Source organism: Pelmatolapia mariae, linkage group LG12 (genome assembly GCF_036321145.2).
Source record: "Pelmatolapia mariae isolate MD_Pm_ZW linkage group LG12, Pm_UMD_F_2, whole genome shotgun sequence".
In the NCBI taxonomy this organism is placed as follows: Eukaryota; Metazoa; Chordata; class Actinopteri; order Cichliformes; family Cichlidae; genus Pelmatolapia; species Pelmatolapia mariae.
Genome location: NC_086237.1, coordinates 27,321,242 through 27,337,006, shown reverse-complemented (window position 1 = coordinate 27,337,006; position 15,765 = coordinate 27,321,242). Strand labels below are relative to the sequence as shown.

Here is a 15,765-nt window from a genome sequence, read left to right as displayed (position 1 = left end):
GATTGGCTTGTTGGGTCTTTCGACACTGCACGTAGTTGTTATGGTCCGCACAGCCAGAAAACCCAACAGTTGTATGACCCCCCCCCCCTCCCCCCACAAACAAGCACTTGGTGACAGTGGAAAGAAAAACCTCCCTTTTAACAGGAAGGAGCTGGCCATCTGCCATGACCAGTTAAGGTTTGGGGGGAACTGAGGGAAACAGGACAGAAAGGCAAACTATGGGAGAGAGAGCCAGAGTAACAATTGATAATGATAACTAAGAAGGATTCAGGGTCACCTCGTCCAGCCAACTAAAAGCTTTATCAAAAAAGAAGGTTTTAAGCATAACCTTAAAAGTAGAGGGTGCCTTCTTAATCCAAACTGGGAGCTGGTTCCACAGAAGCAGTACTGAAAGCTGAAGGCTCTGCCTCTACCTCTAGGAACCACAAGTGAGCCTGCAGTCAGAGATTGAAGTGCTCTGCTGGGGTGTGTGCTGTGAGGTCTTTAAGATGAGACAGGACCTGATTGCTTAACACTTTGCTTGTGAGAAGGATTTTAAATTGAATTCTGAATTTAACAAGGAGCCAATGAAGAGAAGACCGGAATGGATACATATGAGGTTGGGTTTTTCAGCCATGCAGATGGATGAATCTGGTCTTTCTACTGCCAGATTCATCCATGCAAATGACTCTGAAAACAACATTTTCTACATCTATAGATACAACCGCTAACCAGCTGAGTGAAGTCCCACGTGTCACTGCTCAGCTGGCATGCACTACATTGATAAACATATTGCAGGTCCCAAAGGTATGTCTGAAACCCGCATTTTAATCTGAATAGTGTCCAAAATCTCCACCTGAGGGCGCTCGTGCTCCAACCTGACCTCGGTGCAGCAACCGGATGGTGTGAGCCTGAAGAGAATGCAAATGATTCTCTTCAGCATAGTGGATATGTGCAAGTATATATATATATTTAAAGGGGCTATTTATTCGATGAATTCGGATTCGATGAAATAAATACTACAGCACGTGTCTGTCTTCATTATCAAACTGTATGTGAATGCTTATATATATATATCTATATATATAGATATATATATCTATATATATTAAAAAAAAACAAGTTTCGCACGCCGCTTTACATATTTCCATATCTGTGCCACCACCAACACAAACGTACATGTGAGGTAATCGATAACAGCCAGACCCCGTTCTCTCATGCCCGTGACGTCAGAGAGAGGGCGGCAGACAGGGGGAGGGTTGAGTGCCAGAGTATAAAGACTCCTGGCCGAGCTCTCCGGGCTCCATTCTGAGTTTTGTACGACAGACCTATAACTAATGGAAGTACAGAGAAGCGCCGGGCCCCAACAGACAAACGGCAGCACCATGTGTGAATCCACGCAGAGGTCCTGCGAGCCTCGCCGAAAGAAAATGGATGAGCGCAGTGCACCCTCAGAAATGGCCAGGATAATCACTGATCCTGCCACGGGGAAGTGCTACTGCCGTGGAAAAGTTTTGGGAAAGGTAGCGCAAGCATTCCATCGTTTTTTCTTTTCTTTTTTTAAAAAAACTTTTCCCCCCTTGGGATTTACCTAAGCCGAAGACAAACCATGTTAACAGTGTTTTTCCTTTTTCCAGGGAGGATTTGCTAAATGTTATGAGATGACCGACCTTTCCACCAGCAAAGTTTACGCAGCCAAAATCATCCCTCATGCGCGCGTCTCCAAACCTCACCAACGGGAGAAGGTAAGCGCGCAACTCCGATCCTTGAGCGCAGTGATGTTCAACTTATATGTTTTTATATATATATTTAAAACATGCTTTGTCTTTCCTTTCGCTAGATTGACAGAGAAATTGAGCTGCACAGATTGCTACACCATAAACACATCGTGCATTTTTATCACCATTTTGAGGACAAGGAGAACATCTACATCCTGCTGGAGTACTGCAGCAGGAAAGTAAGTGCTGTTTTTTCCACATGGTAAATTTGAAATGACTTTACTGCCGCCGTGTTTCTAATGTGAACAAGACCTGCATTGCACCCAAAATCCAGCGAGGCACTACTTGGTATTCAGAATGTGCACCACTCTATAAAGAGCTTTACTGTTTTAATTAACTGTCGAAAGTAGAAAACTTTAATGTGTTACCACGGGGTTTGAAATTAAGGGAAGTAGTCAAGTGTGATAAGCTTTTCTGCACAGAGGACAGTGCTTATATCTTGGGAAAGCTCTATAATTATTCTCATCTCTATGCTTTGTTTTTTTTTCGCAGTCATTAGCCCATATCCTGAAGGTCCGCAAAGTACTTACTGAGCCAGAGGTGCGTTATTACCTGAGACAGATTGTGTCTGGACTGAAGTACCTGCATGAACAAGAAATCCTTCACAGAGACCTGAAACTTGGTTAGTGATATTACAATGCTGTGCATAATCTTTCATTGTGTGCAGGGAGAACATCATTCCTTGTAACTAAACTTCAGTCTGTACATCTAAAGAGGATCTGTGTTGTATCTCTTGCTGTGCTCATGCTTTGATCCTGGCTTGAATATCAAGTGTTCATCATCTCATTCCCTTTCTTCCTGACAGGTAACTTTTTTGTGAACGAGACGATGGAGCTGAAGGTCGGGGACTTTGGTCTGGCTGCCAAGTTGGAGCCAGCGGGAAACAGGAGGAAGACGATCTGCGGGACTCCCAACTACCTGTCCCCTGAGGTTCTCAACAAGCAGGGCCACGGCTGTGAATCAGACATCTGGGCCTTAGGCTGTGTAATGTGAGTCGGATATCTATAAATCGAGCATTAGGGAACTTCAAAAGGTTTAGTAATGAATTATTAAGAAACTATCCATATTGGCATTGGGTGTCATTGACAGGCATATTCTTGTCTTACTTCTTTCACTTAGAAATATGTGATATGTGTGATAAACTACCCATGCATCTCCTATGGCATAAATAGCTCCCTCACTCAATTCCCTCTATCCTCCTCCAGGTACACTATGCTGCTGGGCAGACCTCCTTTCGAAACCACCAACCTGAAGGAGACATACAGGTGTATTAGAGAAGCCCGCTACTCCCTCCCCTCGTCCCTGTCACCACAGGCTAAGCAGCTAATCGCCAGCCTGCTTGCCAAGATGCCAGAGGACAGGCCCAACCTGGACCACATTTTGAGGCATGACTTCTTCACACAGGTTAGACACGATTGCCAACTCTATGTCACTCTATGTCACTCTATGTTGAACACTGTAAATGTCACAGCGTAGGAGTTTAACAATTACACCCCCCACACTTCCCACCAGATGACCCACTTTGGTTCTTCACAGGGCTTCAGTCCAGAACGTCTGCCTGCTAGCTGCTGCCATTCAGCACCAGATTTCCACATCTCTAGCCCTGCCAAGAGTTTCTTCAAGAAAGCTGCTGCTGCTCTGTTTGGTGGGAAGAGGGACAAGGTCAAGTACTACGAGACTCTGAGTGAGTATTGCAACAGCATTTAAGTTCTCAGTGTACTACTCGTCACACTAATAGTTTGTATTTGAGTCTGAATTTATGCTCGAAGCACGGGCATCATTACACCTAGCGTTAAGACTGAGTGTGCATGACACATTTTATCACCCTTAGGCTGGTCATGGAGGTCATCGTCTCATTTTTCTGCACTCCTTTTGTCCTTCATAGATAAGTTAACCAAAGAGGAAGAGGAGATCTACAAGTTGCAGCATGACTTGGAGAGAACTGCCATCAGCCAACAGCACAGCAAAAAGGTGTCTGAGGTAAGAATTGAAGACAGGATATTTGCAAGAGTGTGGGTGATGTTGCAGGTAGATTCATCATAACGGCAGTTAAATAGATCTGAGATATCACGTTGAGGAGAATCCAGTGAGTCATTCTGGGGCTGTGCCAAAACTTTATAACGAGCACATTTTTCCTGAACACATTAAAAGCACTTATTTTCAACCTTTAAGCCAACCTCTTTGCATCTGTGGGTGATCACTGAGTCATAGTAGGAAGGGATGATCTAAACTCACAGATTCTAAACCCTGTCGTCACTCATTCCCACCTCAGAATGGAAGTCTACTTCCGCCATCTGCCGAGAGCCCCGTTGCCCCGGCAACAGAGAGCCAGTCCCCGACGACGCAAGACACCATCCGTCTGATCGTCAGGGGGAGTCTGGGAAGCTGCAGCAGCAGTAGTGAATGTAAGTTCACTCACACGTTTAACAGAGCGCAGACAGACTGGAATTATTTTTTGATGTATTATGGAAAAGAAATCAGTGTTATAGAGAGCTGCTGCCATAGCTAGAGTGTTCAGTACCACTGTCATGTCAAGCTGACTGAGCACCTGTTATTGCTCCAAAAGGCCTGGAAGACAGCACGACAGGGAGTGTGGCTGAGACTGTTGCAAGTGTGCTGAGGGGGTGTCTGGAGAATATGCCTAAAGGTGAGTGAACTAACAAAGCCTTGACCTCTACATGCATGCCTTAGCTGCAATTAATAGTGCACTTAAGCTCACTGTTTCATTATACCTTTAACTGTATTCTAACCCTCCTCCTCTTTCTGTTCACTCTGCAGCCAGTGACATTCCTCAGGGCTCAACCAGCTGCAGTCTTCAATGGGTGACTAAATGGGTGGATTACTCCAACAAGTACGGTTTTGGATACCAGTTATCTGATCACACCGTGGGAGTTCTCTTCAACAATGGCACTCACATGAGCCTCCTACCCGACCGAAAGTATGTATTCTTTCTCAACGCCCTCCCTTAAATTTAAAAGTTATTAGTCACAACAATAACTTGTCTAAGCATGCTGCGGTTATCATGTCAAATCTTTCAATAATGTCATCTAACCGAATCTGACCTTTTTTTTAAAAAATTTTTTGGGTTTCAGGACCATCCATTACTATGCAGAGCTAGGCCAGCGCTCCGTCTTTCCCACCTGTGAGGTTCCTGAACACTTTGTCGGGCAGGTCACTGTGCTTAAGTACTTCTCCCATTACATGGAGGAAAACCTCATGGATGTAAGTAAAAAATCGTTATTCCTCCACTCCTTTATCTATTTTTAAAAAATTTGTTATGTTGCTGTTATGTTCCTTTTGTATTTCCACACCCTGTAGCCTTAGAGACGTTGCAGCTTGTCTAAACCTGATGTGCTACTCTTTTGCTTTCTCAGGGCGGGGACCTTGGCACTATAACAGACTCACACATGCCCAGACTTTACCTGCTGCAGTGGCTCAAGTCAGACCGCGCCCTCATGATGCTGTTTAATGACGGCACTTTCCAGGTAAACACACATTATCACAGGAGCATAGCTGCTGCTGGGCATGCTCAGTAGAAGCGTAGTTACAAGTGTGATGCATGGCATCAAGGAGCTTTAAACCACAAATCAAATAGCCAAAAAGATTGTACTCCAAACTTATCAGTTTTCTTGTTTGTTTTTATCTTCAAAGGTCAACTTTTACCACGATCACACCAAGATCATCCTGTGTTGCCAGAGGGACGAGTACATGCTGACATACATTAACGAAGACCGCGTCTCCAAAACCTTCAAACTCAGCTCCCTGTTGAAGTCTGGCTGCCCTACTGACCTGCGGGAGCGCATGGTGTATTCCCTCAACATGCTTCTGCAGAGATGCAGCTAAACCCACACAGAGCGTGTGCTGGACAGACGAGCAAACCTACCGAACGTGTTACTGCGGTGGAATGAGGATGCCGAAAGAATCCGTGGAAGACGAGTGGATTTCAAGAATGGATTTGAGCAGAGTAAATTAATCCAGCTGTGCGGTGTCATAATCACTCGGGCACCAGTGCGAGGTGTGGAAAAAAAATAAAAAAAGCAAGAGACTGAAAGACTGAGAAACTGAAATGTAGCACAATAACTGTGGATGGAAAAGGGCTGACTTGTATGTGGATTGTTGGAAGGAGAGAAAGGAGGGCGTATGTTGGTACGAATGCGATCCCCAAGTGTTTTATGGGGATGGGGAAAGAGGGATATTTGGGAAGTAGAGAGAAATGCTGGGCTGGCACCAGCTTCACTGTATAGAGTATAGCTGAATTAATCCAGAGGGAATCCATATATTGATGCTCTGAATGTCAGAGCCTGACTGTGGAATAATGTAAATGTTGTACAGCTTATGTCGCGACCAACTCACCAGTGCAAAGGAATTACTGGCTAATATGTGAGGATGCTACAGAGTTTGGCTATGTGTATGAGTGAGTGTGTGTCTGAGTGGGAAGGGTGTAATGTCACACTAACTTTAAAAACTGTGATTTGTTCTCTTTACTGACAGATGGGTTCAGCTTATTAAGTTGAGAACCAAAGGGGTGATATGGGGGAAGGGGACAGGAGGAGAAAATGACATTAAAAACAACAACAACAACAAAACAACTAAAAAACTAGTACCATACATCCTCTGAGGATCCCTTAAGAGCCATTGTCACCTGGGTAAAAAATGTCCTGCATAACTTATTGTGTAAAAAAGCGCAGTATTTATTTATTTAATAAACAAGCTTTTTCTATTAAAAAAAAAGAGTACTTGTCCTTTTTTTGGGGGTGTGGCCACAGTCAAAGATGTTCCCAACATCAGCCAGTAGGTTGAATGTAAGCTTCACCCCACTGCCGTGCATGTGCATGGGTGAATGTGAAGTGCTGTAAATTGATTTTTAGAGCCTTGCTACGTTAAAAGACAGTATACAAGTGCAGACCTTTCACTGTTGTTATTTTCAAACTCCCTGAAGATGTTGAGATGTTTCGTGCCGTTACTCTTTCTGAGAGTGGCCTTAATAATAGATTAAGGACATGCCATGTATTAGGGTTATTCTCAAACATACTTGGGGGAGCGGGGGCTGCCCTTGTTTCATAAGAAAATAAGCGGTTCCTGTTCAGTGTGGCGAGAATTAGATTCAAGCTAATTATGCCCATATCTGTGCAGTGGCCTAGGTCAAAGTAAGTATTTTATCTTCCCTATGTTTAAACTTGCAGCAGGAAATGGGTGCAGTGAGAGAGATTGGTTGATAGAGGTTGTGTTTACAGCGCAGTTGTTTATACCGTGGTTCAAGGCCTCTCATTTGCTGAGTTTTCTTCTGCAGTGATAAATGGAAGACGGCAAAGATGAGTGACTGTGCAATATGGCTGGCCTTGTCTCAGAAACACATGGGTTTGTTGGATTGTTCAGAGGAAGAGAAGGAGAGAAGACATTGACAGTGACATAAAGCTACGAGGCGAGACGCAGAACGAAAGAGCTGGCCCAACTATGTCAGCGATTGCATCACAGCTTTTAAGGCAAAGTGGCTTCAGTGGTTCTTGGACATCCTTTCACGTTCACTGGCTGTAACCATAGAAACAAGCCGGCACCGACCAATTTTGCTCGAGTCGGAAATCGATGAGGGCTGCGTGTAAGACACCTGCGACGGCGTCTCCTCGTTGAGAGTCAGAGCTCGTGTCATCACACAGTTGTGATAAAATTGTGTAACTTGTGTCTTTTGGTCAGGCTTTTCGCTGCTCTCTCTTTGTTCTCCACAGCGAGTATTTGATTTAGCTGTCTGCTGAGCACCTCTTCACCTTCCCGGCTTATGTAATGATGGAAGTTGAACATGGACGCTTGAGTCATCCCTTTGGATGCTATCTCAGAATATCTGTGCTCTTCAGAGTTCAATAATGAATGCCTCATGCATAAACATACCCACACAGACAGAACCAGAACAGGAAGTAGCCTGCAAGAGTTGCTCAGGAATTATTCATGACGACACCTCCGGGTCTGAGTGTGTGTTTTTTTGACAGTAATGGCCTCTGAAATGGATGCATCTGTCAGACAGAAATAGATCCCATTGTCGATGTAAAGTTTTTTTGCTCTTCAAGGGCATTTACCGCTGGTCCTAACATCTTAACATGAGTGCAGCATCTCTGTCTGATGGATACACTGGGCAGAGCTAAATTGACAACAGGATGGTAACTCTTTCCTAGCAGGGTAGAGGTAGAGGGGCACTTACTCTGAGATTGTTTGATCGAAAACAAAGCGACAGCCTGTGGGGACGAAAAATGAAGTCAATGTGAAAGCATCTTAAATATTGAGCAGGAGATGACTTCACTTGCTGCAAAAGACATTCTGCTTAGCTCCTTTGCTGCAGTAAACACTTACATATTACGACATTGTGATTTCAAGTTATACTGACGCTTTTGAATTTAGTTATACCACAGTAAAGTAAAAAAGGAGGCCTATGAATATGCAGCATCCCTTGATCTCCTGGCTAGATTCGCTCCTCATTCATCACAGTGAAAGAACAGTAAAAGAATTCAGCTCAGGGGTTCATCACAAAACTTCGATAACCAATTGGTGATGCTATGACGGCTATGTCCATCTTTTATATACAGTATACACTCCAAAAGTAAGTTTATATCCATATCCTGGGATGTTAAGCTTATTTTATGTCATGGGCCGCATGCAAGCCACTTTTATCTAAAGTGGGCCAGACCAGTGAAACTACTGTACCCTTTTCAGTCAGTGTAAAGACAATTATCTATCTTAAAATGCCTGTGATGTCTTAAGGAAAAGATGAGCAATTTAAAATTGTAACAGTTTTTGTAGATGATGGAGAAATGTTGCTGTAGTAAATGAAAGAAATCTACCATCATGAATAAATAAATGTGTAAAATTTCAGAACATTCCTGAATGTTTTTGTTTATTCACAGAAAATGTTCTTTTTTTTTCTTTTTTTTTTACTGGGAACACATAAAAAACAAAAAAACAAAACAAAACTTATAGTATACAGTAGTGAAAAAACAAAAACTTTTCTGTCATTTACCGTTTGTTTTTTTTTGTTTTTTTTACCTATTACTTAATTACTTTAGTGTAGTATGAACTGCCATGGGGAAGTTCTTAGGAAAATCTGTAAACTTATTTAGATGCATTTTAAAAAGGCCAAAACATTCTTCACATTGTCCAAAGCTGTCTTTTGGGCTGGACTGGAATAGTTGCCAGGCTGATTCTGGTCCCTGGACCTTATTAAGCCTTGTCCCATCCCGAAGGGAGGGAGTGTGTAATCTGTTCCATGTGTTTGTCTATTTGCTAGCAGTCTAGCATCCACAGTTTTCAAGATATCGCATTTGAATTTTGTGTGACGGTAGATGCTTCTAACAGCTTTTGAAGATTTTGGTGGTCAAGGTCAAGGTCACATGAAATGTGAAAATCAGTAAAAACTTTATATTTCCTACATTATTTATGGATCATCTTCAAACTTCACTATACATTGATATACTATGACTTGGGCGACATGAGTAACTAGGTTAAGCCTTTGACCTTGACCTTCATTGTTAGTGCCCAAGGTCAAAGTTGACCTTGACATTTTTTTTTCAAAAAACCATATCAAGAAAAATAACAAACGAAAGAGCAAGGTGACAACTATACAGCACATGTTTTGTTTTTGTTTTTTTATATGATGCCTTGTCATGTGACAATGATGCCATAACAGGCTGACATCATTGTACTAATAAAAATATCAAAGTTTTGATAAAGCCCTTACCCTTCGTGGGGAGTTGAGCTCTCTGAGTGCTCTTATTAAAGTTTAGTTAGGAGGATATCCACTTTGAAGCACAGATGCTTTTGCAAATTAACTGAAACATACATAGCCACTACCTGCTCCAAAAAATCCAACATGTTGACGGCCATCAAGCTAATATTGAGGGGTCAGCACGCAGAGTCCTGAAAGTGGGTGATGTTATGGTGGCTAGATCATACATATAAATGATTCTGCCAGTGAGTCAGCAAATGTTACCCGACTAGCTGCATTGGCTTTTTGTGAGTAAAGCACTTAACCTTGCAGAGATCAAAAAGGAAAGCAGTGCAAGCTTATTTGATGTTCTTAGTGTCACTGCTGTTTGGAGGGAAAATGTTTAGACTTGCTAGTTTTCAGTGTCACCCACACAAAGCTGCTACTCTGCTATGTCACGTTGACGGTGGGAAAAGTCTTGTGCACGCGGGCAGGCTTAGCTCTGGAACGAGTCTAAGCTGAAATGACAAAGGCGATCTTTATACCTCAGCGTCTATGATGAAGTTCTCTGCAGGCCAAAGAATGAGTCAGTTTAGTATTAAAAGTGATGGTAGGCATATTTTGCTTGAAGAGAAAAGCACTCTTTCATATACGTACACACTGGGATGCACTCGAGGGATTAGAAAGCCTTTGCATATGAAATGTCAGTGCTCCTCCTCCTACTATGTGTACAAAAACAGATGTACTGTAGAAAGGGCTGGGATGACTGTAGCTTTGCCCATTCTCTGCTGTAGCCTACATTATTGAACAGAGCGATGAGCAATGCTCAGCAGTCATACTTGCAAAGTTGACAGCACAAACTCCGGCTAATTACTGAAATCTTGTTAAGAAAATGTGCTTCCTGAGTGTGCTCAAGCATGCCAAAAATTTGTGTGCACGTGATTGCTTGTCAGTATGTTTGGTTTTCTTTCAGGTGTTCAAAGACGTATAATGTTCCCAATGAGTCACCCTGCACGATGCAGTGGCCATTCAGTGGCTCAGTAGAGTGACGTTCATGTTCTCCCATCTGAATCCTATAATTTCCTACAATCAACTCTCGGAAAAGGTCTTTTACTGCGGCTGAAAATAGAACCTTCTTGAGTCTAAAATACTTTCTGCTCTATTCATGGATCACAGAGTTGTCCAGCTCAATTTCAGAGAATGTAAGAAGGATAAAGGCAGATTTCATGAGCAAAAGCAAACATCACTGGATCACTGCTTGTATTTTATTCCAATAAAGGTTAGTTTCTTTCACTTGCACCATGTTGTTAGAGGCGGGAATCAAAAAACGGTACTAAATTGTGTAATTTCATGTAAAATGCAATCACATGCAAAATGTTTTTAGCCACATGTAAGCCTGTTTCCCACCGATTCTACTCTGATGTTAAAAACACGCATCAGTAATCAATAAGGGTATTGGTAAAGATCTAACCTTTCACCAGAACCAGTAACACAACTGGTAAATCAGCAGTTTTCTATACTATCCAGTCATTCACAGTTTCCACGACATAATGATTTTATCTGCTGCAGTTCTTCCTGTTCTCAAATGCACTCTATTAGTTAAATGCTTGAGCTTCGTCTTTTATTAAATGCATCTAATTACCACATAATTACATGGGGAGGGGGTTCTTTATTCAGATATTAGTCACATGTGTCAGACTAACTATACTGGAATGAACCGAGATGAACCACTGCAGACAGCCTGCGTAACAAGGCTGTTGGATTGTCGTACACTGTCACATGCAGTGGATGAGCATCACAGGCTGATCATTATATTTCAGTGACTGATTTTTTTTATTTCTTGTGGGTCCCTTTCTAAGGACAGATTGTCTTACGTCTTCGCTGACTCTGCCAGCATCCTCCTGCGTGATGTCAGTAGAGAATGTGACTTGCTGGTGATTTCTATAAACACATCACATAAACGTGTGGGCAGACCTCTGACAAGAGGGAAAAGATGAAACTAAAAGGGGGAAATTAACAGAAAAAAGTTTAAAAATCTGCAAGAGGTTTATCTGAAATGAAAAATTCTGCCACATAGAAGTTTTAATCCATTATTGCTAGCAGAAAATAGCACACAATTAACTGGGATGATTCAATTCGCTTCTGCCTGTGGGGACTGAATTGCTTTTAGAGCCTGCATTAAAAGAGGGGCAACCTCTGGGGGTGAGAAATAAAGCCAGCGCAACTTCCTAAAACTGCAGTTCCTCTAAAAGCAGCTCAGTCCCTGTAGACTTTCATGTTAAAATACCCAACTCTGCAGCAGATGTTTACATCTTGGTCAGTGAAATCAATCAATAAATAAACTTTTGCTGTCATTAGATTCTCATTAGCTTCAGTTCTGCTAGAAATCTCAAGCATCTGTGTTGTGTCTGTGCTTTTTGGAGCACTGTTAATGCAATTGTGTTACCAAAAAAATGACTTGCTGTGTAGCTAATTCCACTAAGAGGCCAACCGAGAAGCCTGTGCTTCTGTTTTGGGGAGTGAAACTGTGGTATTTTAATTGTCTATTACTTACCATGAATTATTTGGTCTGGCACGGACCCATGCAGTGTCCATGGAAGCATTATCCAATTAGTTACAAGTGTGCTCTCTTGTCCTCAAACATGTGGCTACCATTATCTTTCACATACCCTCTATGGCATTACCACATAAAACACGATACATAATACAGATTTTCTGTAGACCGTTGATTAGGATAGCACAAACAGTCAGACCTGTCTCTGTCACCAGCATTACAGGCATTTGGTTGCAATTCCTGTGGAAACTAAAGCTCGTCCAAAAGTCCTGCAGCATCCTCCCATCCGTTTCATTATAGCGTTGTGGTTTTACACATGATCACTGAAATGCATCGGGTTGGGAGATAATTATGGTTTGGTATCGCTAAGTAAAAATTCCATCCATACCAGCACATAAAAGGATGTGCTGTGAGGCTTTCTGAAAGTCCCTTTCTCATATTAAAATTCTTATATTTGCAAAGTTTCAACATGTCTGGGAGTTACAGCTGAGTCACTCGCAATTTTATTTGTCCCAGCTATCACCTCAAGCTGTCATTTTGAAGGTCAGCTTAGTGATTTTTTTTCAAAAGCTGCCACAGTAGTTTGTAAAAGTACAATCCGGCTAAGTAATACAATACGACCAAATAAAAATACAAAATAAAATTCAAATTAAAAAGCAAACTGACTGGTTGCTGTACTGCTCACACTGTGTGAGCCCTCAGTAGATTAAAAAAAAAGTGTGGTCCTCTCTTCATGATTCTGTCACGCCAAATAATACAGACACACGGCTCAAAGGGTATTTAAGGAAAGCAGTGTTAGTGTCACAAAGTGTGGAAAGCTTTTAGTAACGATCTGCAACGTGTGGCAAGTGTGGAAACACAGCCCTGCTTTGTGGAGGGAGGAAACTCCCGAGGCTTCAAAGCAGCATTTCAATCCGGTGATTCACATTGGAGACACATGGACAAAGCAAATCCTGCACGGCAATCACATGCACACACGCTTAGAGGTGGAGCTGGGTTGCTCAACAAGTTCACACTTTAATGTTAACCTGCCTTTCTAGAGTTGTGCTGAAGCTGCTTATGTGCTGCAAAGATTAAACATAATATAAATCTTATATTTTTATGTAAATATATGTCAGACTCACTGAATCTAGCCGATTCAGCATTGTTGATACAAAAAGCTTTGATTCAGTGCTGCACCTTTCACATTGTCATAACTTGCCCACACACTTAAGTGCCAGTAAAACTGCTCGATACAGAGGACTGTGTATTCTTTAAGCTCTTCAGAAGCTCTTGTCTTTTCCTAATATCGCTGTAGGAATGTCAACTTGCTGTAACAAGATCCAAACTTCAAGGAGTTTAGACCTCTGACTCAGTAATAAAGTTTGTTCAGCTATTCTAACTGAAAAGTCTGTGTCAAAAAGCCATGGACCTTTGGCATTTCTCCATGCCCACATTAACACGCCTTCGTCTGGTAAATGCCAAAAGTACTGTTACCCAGATTGCCATTCTCCCAGCATGCACTAGGCAAGTGCAGGGGTGGACAAATGGACTGTGGTGCTGGATGGAGGAGGACTCTCTCTATGATGACGGCTGTGGGAAGATGAATCTCCACAGGGCCAGTGCTTACACACTCAAGGGAAAACATTTCTAAAGTTATATTTAATTTGCGATTTTTCAAATCTAAATTTCTGTTTGAGAGTAGCTGCAACCTAAACTGTATTTGCATGCTGTTAAATATAGGGTTTCAGGTGCAAATATTCACTGAAGGGAAGAAAAGAAGCTGTCATTATATAGCCAAAACTGCCTTTTGTTGATGCTCTTGCTCTCTCCTTTGTCTACGCTCACTCATTCATGAAAAAATCAGCTTTGGCATAGAAATAGCAAGAGAGAGAAAAATTGAAATGCCAGGACAGAGAGGAAACGGGAGAGTCAGGTATGAGGTTCGCGTGGTCAAGATAAATGTTTCCGGCGGCTTGCCTGACGGCCCCATCAATGAGCCAATCAATGCATCATCTGCAATAATAGATCTGCAGTGTGCACTTGCTCTGCTATTGAGCTGAGTGGGAGACACTACTGTTCCTATGGCAACTGGCACTCTCATCCTCGCCCGCACGTAAACATCCAGCTGTTATTAATTTGGCTGCTCTGTTAGTCATCCTGAATTGCGTGCACACCTCCTTGGTTAAACATTGCAATAATATTATTTCATAGACTGATAACCAAGTCTCACAGGGTACAAATGCGAAAGCATTATATCTAAACTGAGCTCTTTTCCTACACATCATTTAAAACATTCAACCATCTGATGGCCTTCATATACGATGCAAGTACACTTTTGCATTGGGTTAATGTTTCCAAGCAACATCCATGTTTTATACATATTTCATGACTGGTGGGTGAGTGTTTGCTAGTAGTTGCTAGGTGAATTCTGTTACAAAGAAGTACACATCAGTACACCAGAAACCTCTGTGTGATTGCTTTGATTGTAGGCAGGTTGCTGCGGTCGCCCATAGTTTGTATAGCAAACATAGACTTGTCTCAAAACAATCGTTAACTACTCTCAGAGCAGTAGTGAAACTGCACACAGTGAAAGTGCCGCACAAACCTGAAATTGAGAACGCTCACTTTCAAAGTAATAGTTTTGCCATCCCTGCTGCTACAACTAAGGTGTTCCAAAAGGTGCAACTGCATTGCACTGTTTCCAGTTTCACTCACACTTGGCGAATAGTTTTGGTAAGTGTTTGTCGACGACGACTTTCCATACAAACTAAAGGCAACCATGCCAATCTGCTCGTGACCAAAGCAATTACAAGGATTTGTTTCTGGCAACACGCTCTTTGTGACTGATTTCACCCAGCAACAGCCAGAAACCTCCAACAACCACTTGCCAACCAGTTGGAGAATAGTTTTATCTAGTGATCAATAGGTGATGGGTGGTCATTGACCCTTGGACTGTGTCACTGAGGCCATAGTAAAGATGTAGGTAAATGAACTTATCATTTTTCTTGGCTTACTGTAGACATAATATGAATTAGATTTAATCAGTGATAATATCTAAACAATTTTTATGTTATGGTGACCAAAAAAAGTAAGGTTGTGAACTTCACATTGTTGCAAGAGTTGATTCACAAATGACTCTCCTAATCACAGCTTTGTTCTTTTCTCTCATTGCTTTCAGCTTACTGGTAACTTGCTCATGATGCATGCAACAGTATTTTCAGACTGTCTTTGTTTTAGCTTTTTGCCAAAACTTATCTTCCTTATCACCATGCTTTTACTTTACACTTGTGTTTATTTTGTGTTAATCACCTGACACCCACAGGAAGTATCCACCCAGATAAAACCGTCTGCATAAACAAGTTACATAGATGTTTTACTTGGACCATTTGACAATACCCCGGAGTTAAGAGCTAAGTTTAGGCATTTTAAAATAGACAAAAACATGGCAAGTAAATATGCTATATAATATATGAAGTAAAAACCCATATGATATGGGTAATTTGAGAGCCATAATCACTGCATTACAAATCAGTTTTGCTTGTTATACAACAAATGGGGAGCAGCTGCTGCAATGGCTCTTCTAAATGATTGAAACTGACTGAGACAGGAGTGATAGACAGTGACAGTCACTGAGGTACATGCGTTCATGAATAAATTTTCAGCTAGCCAAATGTGACACGATAATTGTTGACGAACTGTCATGCCATTTACTGTTAACGAAGCAGCAGGACAATAGCAGTTGTCACTGTTTGTATTCCTTTCAGAGGAAGTGAACAGGAACACAT

The 15,765-nt window shown here is 41.9% G+C and overlaps 1 protein-coding gene across 2 annotated transcripts; it reads left to right on the top strand.

Moving 5' to 3' along the window:
- Positions 1–1,301: 1,301 nt before the first annotated feature.
- On the top strand, positions 1,302–5,851 carry plk2b (polo-like kinase 2b (Drosophila)). Of its 2 annotated transcripts, none has more exons than XM_063490090.1 (14): positions 1,302–1,502; positions 1,617–1,724; positions 1,820–1,936; positions 2,250–2,379; positions 2,563–2,746; positions 2,963–3,161; positions 3,294–3,441; positions 3,643–3,737; positions 4,030–4,162; positions 4,324–4,404; positions 4,536–4,695; positions 4,850–4,979; positions 5,132–5,242; positions 5,409–5,851. In XM_063490090.1, exons 1-14 carry the CDS (start codon positions 1,317–1,319, stop codon positions 5,598–5,600), a joined length of 1,974 nt encoding a protein of 657 aa, XP_063346160.1. In that variant the 5' UTR covers positions 1,302–1,316; the 3' UTR covers positions 5,601–5,851. The 2 variants fall into 2 exon arrangements, with proteins under 2 accessions (XP_063346160.1, XP_063346159.1); XM_063490089.1 differs by having other exon boundaries at positions 3,270–3,441.
- The last annotated feature ends 9,914 nt before the right edge of the window (positions 5,852–15,765 follow it).